Here is a 12154-nt window from a genome sequence, read left to right as displayed (position 1 = left end):
TCATTTATTTATTCTGTTAAAGTATTTTTGACTTTCTCTCCCAAACTATTCACTGACACAAATCCCTTTCATGAGCGAGAAGGGCCATACCCAACACCCCACCTTTACCCAACACTCATATAGAGACTCAAGCACTGCTCTTCATTATTCATTTACATGTACATTTTGGCATTTAGCAGTCGCTTTTATCCAAAGCAACTTACAGTCGTGACAGTATGCAGTCTAAGCAATTAAGGGTTAAGGGCCTTGCTCAAGGGCCCAACAGTGGTGAGGTTCATAATCACATCTGTGTAGGCACCCAGCTGGCCGAAATTCGAGCTCAGGATCTTGATAGTGGTGGTGTAACAGAACTAACGCACTAGCCCACCAAAGTATCCAACTGTTAGACATTTTATATAAATATACAGTCCCTTCCACAGATAATAGCACACCTAGAAAACGGTCCCCTCAACTTTCTAATTAGCAGCCCAGATGTCTGTCCACTGTTCTTTCACCGCTCTTATGTAACACATCGTCACATGTACCATTTAAATTCATCCAACAATTTAGCCTGTTTCTGTCATTTTAGTGTGGGTAAGACGTACACAGAGTCTACATGTTTGTCTTTCACACCTATTAATCCAGCTGTCTGGGAGTTACCCTGGTGGAGACTTAGGAAAGTCAGCATGGACGTCAAAAATGCCTTTAACAGCCTAATCAAAACAAAGCATGGCATTATATTTTTTTCCATGCGATGAGTAAAGTGGGTGTAGCGTCCATGTGACATGTAGAGTAAAACTGTTTTGGTGGAACAGTTTCCATTGATCTTAATCACTCCTGTCTTATGGGTTTTTTGCTCTACAGAGTTTTTATGCTTCTAACCCACCTGATCTATCTTATTAAAGGCTTAAGAGTTAGTTCATGAGCTAAAACTGGCATTTTGGAAGCAAGGTAAGCTTGAAAACTAAGCAGTGAGGGAGTACTGGAGGTGTGATTTAAACAAACAAAAGCAAACCGAGCCAAAAATGTCCTAATAACTGCTCTCCATTGAAGGTACTAAAACATGGGGCAAATTCCCTTGCAAACACTTCACTATTTACTCAGCAGGGTGAGCAGACAGCCACTAAACTACTCTCCATTTGCCTAGCACACACTCCCAAGCCTTATTTACACCATTTTACACCTTGCATTTACCCACACGACACACCAGTCCATTTGCACAGCTGAAGTTCTTATTTTGGGAAAGCAGCAGTAAATACTCCAACTTTACACATGCCGAACACCTCAGGGGTCATTTTCATCCTCCATACAGATGTAGATTAACTGCTTGTGTAGTTTCGCGTACACCATTTAGTTTAAAAAGAAAAGTCGCATTAACTTCTTGTTTCTGTAGCGTGAAACTCATTGTTACCTTTGGACCTGAATCCCCCTCCTTTAATCAGTATACAAAGACCAATGAGCTGGCACGCTGGAGCCCTTGCCTTTGTTTGGTATTTCTATTGATCATCTTAGACCGAACCACCCCCCACTCCCCCACACACTCCGATGATAATGACTCTCAACCCCCCCCCCCCCCCCCTCCCCGGCCACACTTTCACTATAATGCTTTAGCACTTCTCGGGTCTCACTAGTCTGCAAAATAAAAGCTGTGGTAAAACCTGTTGATGTGGAGGTGTTATTAGGATCTTGATAAAAGTGCTAACAGAGTAATGATTTTATTGAGAAAGTAATAGGTCGTACGTACCAGATGGTGTATTAGAGGGTGTGGTGATTGAAACCCTCGGTTTTTGCTGTCGGCTTAGAAAAGTTTTGATTGCTCTTATTTAAATTAGTTTTGATCTAAAAGCTAAACGCTCCTTAAGTTAGGGTGGGAGGTGTACCCATATTAAAGTCAATAATGGTGCGATACCCAGTGATCTAGATTTTGACATCATTGTGAATACCCTGTAACCCTCAAAATAGAAAACATAAACCAGCCCTGATTATATAGCAGATAAAACATAAGTAAATCGTTCTTAGCAATAATAAAAATGTGCTCAAAAATGTTGGGGCATAACTTCTTGGCGTTGCCTTTTATTGTGGTTTGCACACCTGTCCTGTTCATGCACACAATGTTTATAGACGTTTAGCTAAGTATTGTTAAAAAACAATTTGCTATAGTATTTTAAAAGCATGCATTTATTTAGTTAAATTATATTATTACCATGGTTTGAATCTCACTGGTGCTATCAGCCAGCCAAGCATCTACACAGACAAGAATAGCTTTATAGTGGGTTTGGGAGGTGTTAGTGCCAAAGCCCTGTGATGGATTGGCACCCTGACCAGAGTATTTTTGCTGTGTGCCTAGTGTTTCTTGATGGAGCCGAACCTGCTGTGACCCTTACCTTATTAAGGCAGATGATGGAACGGAAATATTATTGTCATTATTTTACATATGTTCTAAGAGATGATGAAGTACTTGCATATTTTGTATATAGTACTATGTACGTATATCTAAGCAACTACATTTTTTCATGTCTGTGCAGACAGATAAGAAAATTCCACTAAACTTTAGTTAAGTTATTTATGTGTTGAGTGCTCTGCTTTTCACCCCATTTCTCCAACAATTATTTATATATTCTATTTATTTTTTATCACAGTAAGTAGACATAAAGGCATTTTGGACCACAAAAAAGGGCCACATTGTAAATTAGGTCAGTTTTACTCTAGATTCTATAACAAAATGTATTATTATTATGATTATTAAAATAACAGATTGTCTGTAGGGCACAGCAGTAACTTACTCTAGCCCACTACTGCTGGGATCCAGGGTTCGAAGTGGTGCTATCAGCCGGTCGAAAATCTAAGTGCAAACATGATTGACTATGTCTGAGGCAGAAGGGTGCCAGGGTCCGACATGGTTTGGCATTCTGTTCTGCGTGTTTGCATTGCTCCCAGTGATTCCAGGGAAGCTGGACCCACTGTAATCCTGACCAGTTCAAAGCATTAGCAAAACCTGAAAATGAAAGGAAATTGCCCACAAAGCTAACCGTATGCTCCTAATTGCACTAAATGAAGAGAGTCTTTTATTTTTTATTAATATGTATAGAAAAGTAATTTGCTGTTAAATGCTGATAATAGAAAGCCATCTGTAGGCTTTGTAGTGTCTGAACTTCTGGTGCCTGCCAGACATCAAAGTGTCTTTAAAAATTCCTATTAACCAGGTAGTTCTCTTACCAGGCTCTGTAAAACTGTGGATACAGAAGGGCCGATCTGTTTCAGGGTGTTTTGCGTATTCCCACCTCTTGCTGCAAAAATGGGCGAGGTTAACTCTCAGGTCCCTCCCTCATCCAAACTCTGAGTATTTGAGTTTTTCCCCCCTCCCACCTCTACAGAACAAAGTTTGAGACTGTCAAAGCACACTACGTGTGCGCCTGTAGAAGTCAGTCTGTTCCGCTGAGGCGGACAAAGAAGAATCAGGGGGACACAGGATTGTTTTTATACCCCCTTTTACTTTCTTTATTTTTATATATATATATATGTATTTATTTATTATTTATTATCCGTGGATTATCACTTACTCCTGGGAATAGCAGAACCTTATTAGTGGAATTTATTGAAAGAAATGGTGGCTTACGATGAACCTGGTTTGGTGCCTATCAAACGGACTCTACAGAACATAGACTACCAGAACCAAGCTTGTAAAGAACTTGAGGTGAGGTTTGATCTTAAGAACGATAATGCTTCATTTATTTATTTTTTAATATTAGCACTAAAGTCAGGACTTTGCCCTGGTCTTATCTCCTTAAGACATCAGTGCTACTCCTGTTATTCTAAGGTGTGTGTATCACTGAGTCAGGCTTCCAACAGACGTCTACCTGCAATCACACAGTTTAAGGATTTGATGCCTAGTTATAAGACTTGAGCTGAGGTGTTTGAGCGTTAAGATTTAATGGTCAGTATTGACAAACTAGATGTGTCTGAACAGGCACTTACTTATGAATGACTGTAGACCTGAAAATCAGGTCAAACAAATCCAGCCTTTCCAGCTTCCAGGGCTGCAGGGATGAACCCCTATTTCAATTCAAAGCATTCCATTAACTGCACAGCAATGATAGAATATTGCAGCCTAAAGCCAAGGTGTGCTAGCCCCAGGCCAACTTTGTCAGAAAGAAATGGTCAATTGAAGACTGACCGCACTTTAAGAGTCCATTTCCTATTTGTGGTTAAAGTTTTATAGATTGGGAAGTTGAAATGCAGAAGTGCTCGGGCTTTGTGGAAAACAGAACAAGAAGTTAACAGGAATTGTGAATGAGTTTAGCAACAGTAAGGAACCAGTGACCCCCACTTCTTGTTTGATCACTATGATAGGTTTGTATGGTCTACATTGCAAGTCAATGGTCTGTCAGCAGGGGACACTCAAGATACCCCCATCATTCAGCTCCAGCCCCCACAATCACACAGTGGTGTAAATCTTTTGGAGGGGAGGGGAGGGGGGGGTGTCCTGAGACTGGTTAAGCTCCCTCTGTTGGGAGTTCTGTCCTACTCAACATTCTGCACTAACTTAAATGTTGCTTTTTTATTAAATGCTAGACTGTTTTAACTGTTCAGTGTTATGGTGATGCTATCTAAAAGAACAGGACCATCTGTGTTCAGTGTTTGATTTACAGTGTTCATTAGTAAGTGAAATCAGGGTCAGTTAGCTAGTCTTATCCAGATCCCCATTCTTTAGACATCCTACATACTAAATCCAGATGAACCTCAATTTGTTCCTGCTAATGTAAACGTGCCGGTCTGCTCTGCAGCTGTTTGAACCGGTCCAAGCCTGAATAGCGGGTCTGTCCGGCTGCCTCGCTCTGGCAAGCTGAACACAGTGCGCCTGTCTCCCTGTCACCGAAAGCACGCCAAGTATACATATTTAATAGCGCCCTTCAAAGAGTATACACAGTAATTTTTCAGTCGGACAGTGTTGCTTTTTAAACAGTCTGGCCGGCTGAGGACTGTGATTATAGCGCAATGTAATCCTGCTGTGCACAGCAATTTGAAATCATCATGTCCTGGTTTGTTTTGCTTTGATTTTTTTTTGTCCTCCCCTTGCTGATTTGTTAAGCTTGGCTCAGTGCCCAGTCGTTATGGCTTTGGGGCTGTAAAGTTGTTTGTAGAGGAGGTCAGGTGTGCTTCTCCCTCTCACGCAAGAGGCCTCCAGGGCTTGTCTGAACACGAGCCTGTGAGCCTCGCTCGAGGTTTGCAAGAGAGAAGCTGAGAAAAGTTAGGAGGTCGATGTGGGGGGTGGGGTGGGACGTGCTTTTTTTTTTTTCTCTTTTTTTGCAGACCCAGGTCTTTTCCTTGTCCTGAATGAGTAGTGAACCCACTCACAGTCCAATCACTCAAAAAGTGAATCAAGCCAGAAAATGAAGTGATTTATAAAGTGCACTGAATGTACAAGGGGCAGCTGAGAACGCCTGTAGACCTACTTAAAATGCCTGTAGACCCCCTAAACTATTTGGCTGAGGGCAGAAGGAGGCCACTGAGCACATGTTATTCCACTATCATGCTGAGGGGTTTTCCTCGTGTGATGTGTCCAACAGCTGCTGCCTTTAGAGACTCCAACGTCTGCCTGGATGTCTGCAGCCCTGGAAATGCCTGAGCCAAAATCCCTCCAGCAGCACTTTTCCCTCTTTTCTCCCCTCTATCCAATACTTCCATCACGCTCCCCTGTCGTGACCTGCTCACATGCAGCCTGAGGAGTCTAAAGCGAGAGCATATCCTGTGACTAGTCATGCATTACCCTTCTTTTCATAAAAGACTTTTCCTCATCTATCCTCTGGCTGTTTTTCTCAGCCCTTTATTGTGTAATTCAACAGCGAAAATAAAAATCTCCAGTCTACTGTATTCATTCTATTGTTCGTCTGTTCTGTGCAGGAACCCAGTACAAAGCGTGTGCGGCCGTTGGGCCGAGTCACCTCGCTGGCGAACCTCATCTCCCCCGCGAAGAATGGGGCCGTCCGGCGCTTCGGTCAGACCCTGCAGGCCTCGCTGCGGGGCGAGGGGCGCTCACCGGGCGTGCCCCAGCACAAGACCAGCAAGACAGCTGCACCCACGCCACCCAAACGACGGAACAGCACGCTGTGGTCCGAGACGTTGGACGTGCACCAGAAAGGAACCTTCTCGACAAAGGAAATCAAGAGGCAAGAGGTGAGTACAGCAGGAGTTTATGAAAACAGATGGTCACGTATAGCCCAGACTAGTAAATTCTCCTAGCCAGACACTACTGAATCAGGCTGTGCTGACTTATTAAGCCCTAAGGGCCTGGCTTGAACGCTTTCCTGTTCCTCCTTGCTTTTATTTCACTTGCGTGTGCTGGCTGAGTGGAACCGGATCGTCTTGCCTGAGTTTTTTTTCTACTGGAAAACCCTAATTTAAAAAGGCTTTGTTGACTAGATTTCCAGTCCTTCCAGTCACCCAGCACAGCAGTGAACTATCACAACACAACATATGTTATTCTGTCCATATTGCTCTTTTGTATAAAAAATGCATCAGACTTATAAAGAACATATTTGTGGTTTTCATTCAGGCAATCTTTGAGCTGTCTCGTGGAGAACAGGACCTGATCGAAGACCTTCAGCTTGCTCGCAAGGTTAGTATTTACAAAAGCCCCAGTCACACCAGTATTTGTCAATACTGCGACACACTGTGTTCCTGTACATATGATTCTTGGTGGTCCATAAAGGAGGCCATAACATTGGGGAATAATTGGGGAGCTGGAATAGATGGTGTAGCCTTTACGTTTGAGCTGTTCATTATTTGTTGCACCAATCCTATCATTGGCACAAAGTACACGGGTCTCTCAAATTTTAAACACTCCCTTGACAAGAACTCCAAATTTATGGAGTGACTGCACCTTTTAGCTTTTCTAAGTCTGGGTAACATCTTATGTATTGCTATAAACTGATTCTTTGCTTACAGGCGTACCACGACCCAATGTTAAAGCTATCGATCATGTCCGAAGAGGAGCTGACAGCCATTTTTGGGGATCTGGATGCTTACATCCCGCTCCATGAAGGTCAGCATAAATCTCCAGTAGCATCTCATGTCTGTATTTGTGTTTGATGTAAGTATCATCATGTAATGCGTAATCGTTTTCTTTTTACCAAACCAGATCTTTTGGAACAGCTGGCCAAAGCTACAGGCCCTGACGGCACTGTCGGAGAGATCGGCCAAATTGTAGTGGATTGGGTAAGGAGCAGCCACTCTATTATTTATTAAAAAAAAAATTTAAATCAAAGCTAAAAAGATTACAGATTTAAATAGAATTCAGTGAAAATTAACCCATCCAATCTTCTCTAGCTACCAAGACTGAACGCGTACCGGGCATACTGCAGCAACCAGCTAGCCGCCAAGGCTCTGCTAGACCAGAAAAAGCAAGACCCCAGAGTGCAGGACTTTCTGCAGCGCTGCCTCGAGTCGCCCTTCAGCAGGAAGCTGGACCTGTGGAGCTTCCTGGACATCCCCCGGTCGAGGCTGGTCAAATACCCACTGTTGCTGCGAGAGATCTTGAGGCACACACCTGCCGACCATCCAGACAGTGCCAACCTTGAAAAAGCTGTGAGTATGCGCATTAAGTGTGCACACACAAGAGTTTCATGACAAATGGAATTTGAAATAATAGTGTGTGTGTTTGTGCTCGTGCAGGTCGGCATTATTCAGGGAGTCTTGGCAGACATCAACATGAAGAAGGGCGAGTCCGAGTGCCAATACTACATCGATAAGCTGGAGTACCTGGATGACAGACAGAAAGATCCACGCATAGAGCAGTGCAAGAGTCTGCTCTGCCACGGCGAGCTGCGCAACAAAAGTGGCACAGTGAGTCTCACGCTTTGTAAAAATCAATAATACAGCTATCACCTGATATTCAAACCCATAGACTCAACGGTTATATAGGGGGAAGTGTTTCCCTGACCCAGAAAAATAAATCATAATACATAAAAGCAGTAGTGATATGGACAAGAATATAACAATATAAATGTGATTTGAATAATAACAGTGGGACCAGTTTCACTATAATTAAGCAATAGAACACGAGAGGGAGTGTGTTATCGCGAATAACATCACGGCCGCAGGCACGAACCGAAGGCGAGTGCCGTAGATCATCACAGCCGTGATGTTATTCGAGATAACACACGGCCTCGAGTGTTCTATTGCTTTTATACAACAGTTTTTACAAAATAAAGAAAGAAAATAAATCAAAGAAGCCCTGAATTTCATAATAAATATGCTTTAATATTGACAATACCTTCCACCAAAAAGTAGTTCCACAACGAATATAAAGTTTAACACTACAAAGCAGACATCCCAAGTTGCAAAAACTCATTTCAGGGAGGTAAGAACAAGAACAAGAAAAAGTCAAGAACTTCCGAAGGGAAAAAAAAGAAATAAAAAAACCTCCCAAAAAAACACCAAAGGATATGGGTGAGAACAGAACTTCTAGATACTGCTAACAGGGCTATTAAGCTAACTGTTCGCGTTACAAACACATTAATGTTCCCTACATAGTGCACTAGATTGTGTATCAGATCACGGATATATGTTCCCTACATAGTGCACTAGATAGTGAATTAGACAATTGGTTATGTTCCCTACACAGTGCGCTAGATTGTATATCAGATCACGGATTTAAAACGTGACCGGGAAAAAAAAGTCTGTGTCGCCTGCGTGCGCGTTAGTGTGCATGAAGCTTGTCGTTAATGGCAACGCGTCAGCGGAGTAATACCATTGTGGTGTGAAAAGACCGTGCTGTTATCACGAATATCAGCACAGCTAGAACGCTTCTCAACCAATCAGATTGTAAGGTCGGAACTACCTGTTGTATAAAAGCAGGAATACCCTAGGCAGGGCACCAATCCATTGCAGTTCCCCCTCTACTAGCCAATCATGTCTGTGTAGAAGCCTGGCCGGCCGGTAACACTGCTGATCTTCAAACCTGTTGGTGGGCTAGCATGATAGAGCACCTTACACAGCCTATATAAAATAGAAATAATGTACATATACAGTGTACTTTCACTGATCTGAATCCCTGCCTTGTAGCTATAAAGGCTTTTTCTGTTTTCAGTTTTTGCTCTATGGAAAACAATGTAAGGAAATTTTGTAAAGCAGTTGGGAAGTTCCTATAACCAAAACCACCACTTTGCCTAATAGTCTCTTTAATGGTGTAACTAACTCTTAAATAATTAGCATTGAATCATGTAACCAATCCATTAACTCATTACTCTTTGTCCCTTGGCAGAAGCTGCACGTCTTCCTGTTTACCGAAGTCCTCGTCCTGACGCGTTCCGTGATACGAAATGAGCGCCAGTGTTTCCAGGTTTTCCGCCAGCCCATCCCAGTGCAGGACCTTGTCCTGGAGGACCTACAGGATGGAGACGTGCGCATGGGTGGCTCATTCAGAGGGGCCTTCAGCAACTCAGACAAAGGTAAGAACCATACTTAATCATAGGTAATCCAGCATATATGATATTCATGCCATATGTTAAGCTGTCATAGTGTTTGCTGTAAGATAGAACCAGAAGCACACATAGGCAACATTACTAATGCCTCAAAACATCATTTGCCTTAGGTGGCATTCACAGAATGCACATCAAAGCTGCTTTTGTCCTGGCTGTGCCATTGTTTCCTATGAAGTGAGGCAGACCACACTGTTTTTGTAACAGACCTTATGTAAAAGCCACCCTACACAGTTTTTCAGTTGTAGGTATTCAAGGAAATCCGTGCATATTATGGGGTTACTGGACTGTTAATGGAAAACCTGACCTAAAACCTCACCTGTTGTCACTGGTATGTGTCACAGCTTTGGGGCCATGATGCTGTATTTATTTGCAGTGCAGTTAAAATGGTCACAGAACTGAACCATGTGCAGATTTTTACTCAGCAGTCATCAAAATGTATTTCACAGGTTGGGTCAGTGTGCAAAAGTAATCAATTCCACCCCCCCCCCCCCTCCAAAATCAATACATAGCAATTATTAGTATCCTCAACCTGTTTGTACCATCCTTTGTCCTCACAAACACTTCTTAACTTTTTCTCTCTCCTCTCACAGCCAAGAATATCTTCCGCGTGCGCTTCCAGGACCAGTCACAAGGCCAGTCACACACATTACAAGTGAACGACATCTTCCACAAGCAGCAGTGGCTCAACTGTCTGCGCAGCGCCATATCCGTCTTCCAGAACGATCCGTCCCTCGAAGTCAGCTCCATCCGCCGCTCCTCCACAGCCTCCAGCGTCGTCCACATGGAGGAGGCCGACGAGAACCAGCCGGAGCGCAGCGAGCCCCCCAGCCCCACTCCCTCTACCGCCTCCACGGCTTCATCCTCCTCCTTCTCCTCCTCGTCATCCTCCTCGTCATCCACCTCTCCAAGGAAAACCAAAAAGGACAAGCGCATGCTGTGTTCACTGGGCAAGCGAAAGGAGACCATGGTGTAGAGAGTCATTCTCTCACTCGACTGGACTCTTGTATTTAAGTGTGTTAGAGCCATGCACATCAGCAGTGTTTGTGTTACTGTCCTTAATGGCAGCTATCTTACCCCTGGACACGCCTTTCCTAACCCCACAGGGGCAAATCGAACCAGAGAGACGCAGTACTTAAAGGGCAGACTGCTTGGATCTCGAGGCATCGGCCTCCGAAGTGTTTTACGTGCTCTTACACACTTTCAATCAGTGACTGCTGTGCTTGTGTGTAAGAATGAGCAGCAGATCACACATCTAGCCCTGTTTACTGTTTGTTTGGTGGTGTATTATTGATCGTTTGTAATGAAAAAGGTTTTATATATACATATATATAAATATCTTCTCAATTGTTTACTGTAGCTCTTTGTTTAACGTGGAAACAGCACTGTAGCTTTCAGCTAAAAATTCAAGAAATGTTAAGTAAAATATAAAAACCAATAAGGGAAGATCCACAATTGAAATCCTGGAATACATTCCTAGCAAATCTGCTGTTTCATCAACCCGTTCTATGGTTGCATGTGATTTGTAAGTCAAGCGCAATAATTGAAATCCAACGTTGTTCTCTTTTTAAAAAAACCAAAAGAAATCACAGTCAGCTTGTGATGGAAATTACACTGTCGAAAGAACCGAATGTGCTATTTTATTTGACTTTATTTTACTCATGTAAAATTGAAACTGAGCCATGTTGGCTTTTTTTTTTTTTTTAAAGAAAAGAAAGCGAACTCCCAACAGGAAATGGATATATCTTTCAATGTAGCATCTTGCATAGAGCTTTACTTGGAAATCCCATCTTGCGTAAGCAGGATATAACCTTGCATGTAAATGCTTGTTTAAGTGGAGGAGTGTAGTGACAGCAGTCACTGATGATTAGACTGGAATTAGAATGTTGTATGAAGGATTATGAGATGTTGACACAAGAAACTGATGGAAATAGAGATTGTGATGGTTAAGTAGACTGAATTTGGTTTTAAGCACTGCACATCATCAGAGCATTTGGTCCAAATGTTTGTTTTATTGCAGTGCCTTGAACAAAGCATGTATGTGGGATTTAGAGCACGATTTTAGAAGGTAAAGCAAGTGGAATATAATATGAGATGAAATTACTGAAGGTTAAAGAATGTCAAAGAAACTTTGTATCAGTTTGTAAAAAAAGAAAAAAATGCCAAGAATATGTTGATGTGTGAGGGATGAAGTGGACGTGTAAATCTGTCTGTAAAAACAGTTATTGGAACAATAAAGGTCTGTGTAAGATATGCATCTGAAAACTGACTTTGTGTTCTTTGTTCTTGTTGCTACTAAGTTTCTTGATTGTGCTTCAAAGGAAAACTTTAAGCTCATTGAAACCATCATAATAAGACAAGATTCCTACTTGGTACTGAGATACAGGTAGTCTCATGGTACACCTGACCATGAGATTGTCTGACCTCCATTCCAAAACCATAACCACATGTCTAAAATAGACTTTGATAAGCTTAAAACAAGATTCTAAAAGGCATCTGTCAAGCTTTGTGTTTGGGAAAGCCTGGCTCACAGTTGATGTTCCAATTCATCCCAAATGTGTTCAATTGGGACGAGGCCAGGGCTTTGTGAAGTCCAGATCACACAAAACTCATCAACCCATGTCTTAATAGACCCTGCTTTGTGCAGAGGGGGGCAGTCCTGCTAGAGAGGAAAGGGGATTTCCAAACTGCAGCCA

The 12154-nt window shown here is 42.5% G+C and overlaps 1 protein-coding gene across 2 annotated transcripts in view; it reads left to right on the top strand.

The window, feature by feature from the left end:
* Positions 1-11723, top strand: part of net1 (neuroepithelial cell transforming 1) — a 46038-nt gene extending 34315 nt beyond the window's left edge. Inside the window, exons 1-9 of one of the 2 annotated variants that reach the window (XM_062994721.1) lie at positions 3371-3673; positions 5881-6153; positions 6533-6595; positions 6925-7021; positions 7118-7194; positions 7306-7563; positions 7651-7821; positions 9242-9428; positions 10052-11723. In XM_062994721.1, the coding sequence (XP_062850791.1) occupies positions 3584-3673; positions 5881-6153; positions 6533-6595; positions 6925-7021; positions 7118-7194; positions 7306-7563; positions 7651-7821; positions 9242-9428; positions 10052-10434 (1599 nt within the window). In that variant the 5' untranslated portion in view covers positions 3371-3583 and the 3' untranslated portion in view covers positions 10435-11723. Of the gene's footprint in view, positions 1-3370; positions 3674-5880; positions 6154-6532; positions 6596-6924; positions 7022-7117; positions 7195-7305; positions 7564-7650; positions 7822-9241; positions 9429-10051 lie in introns of those variants that run through there. The other variant, XM_062994720.1, reaches the window with a different exon arrangement.
* Positions 11724-12154: the final 431 nt, after the last annotated feature.

This window comes from Trichomycterus rosablanca, chromosome 1 (genome assembly GCF_030014385.1).
Source record: "Trichomycterus rosablanca isolate fTriRos1 chromosome 1, fTriRos1.hap1, whole genome shotgun sequence".
Lineage (NCBI taxonomy): Eukaryota > Metazoa > Chordata > Actinopteri > Siluriformes > Trichomycteridae > Trichomycterus > Trichomycterus rosablanca.
Note: the sequence above shows the minus strand (reverse complement) of the source record. Positions and strands in the feature narration are given on the sequence as shown.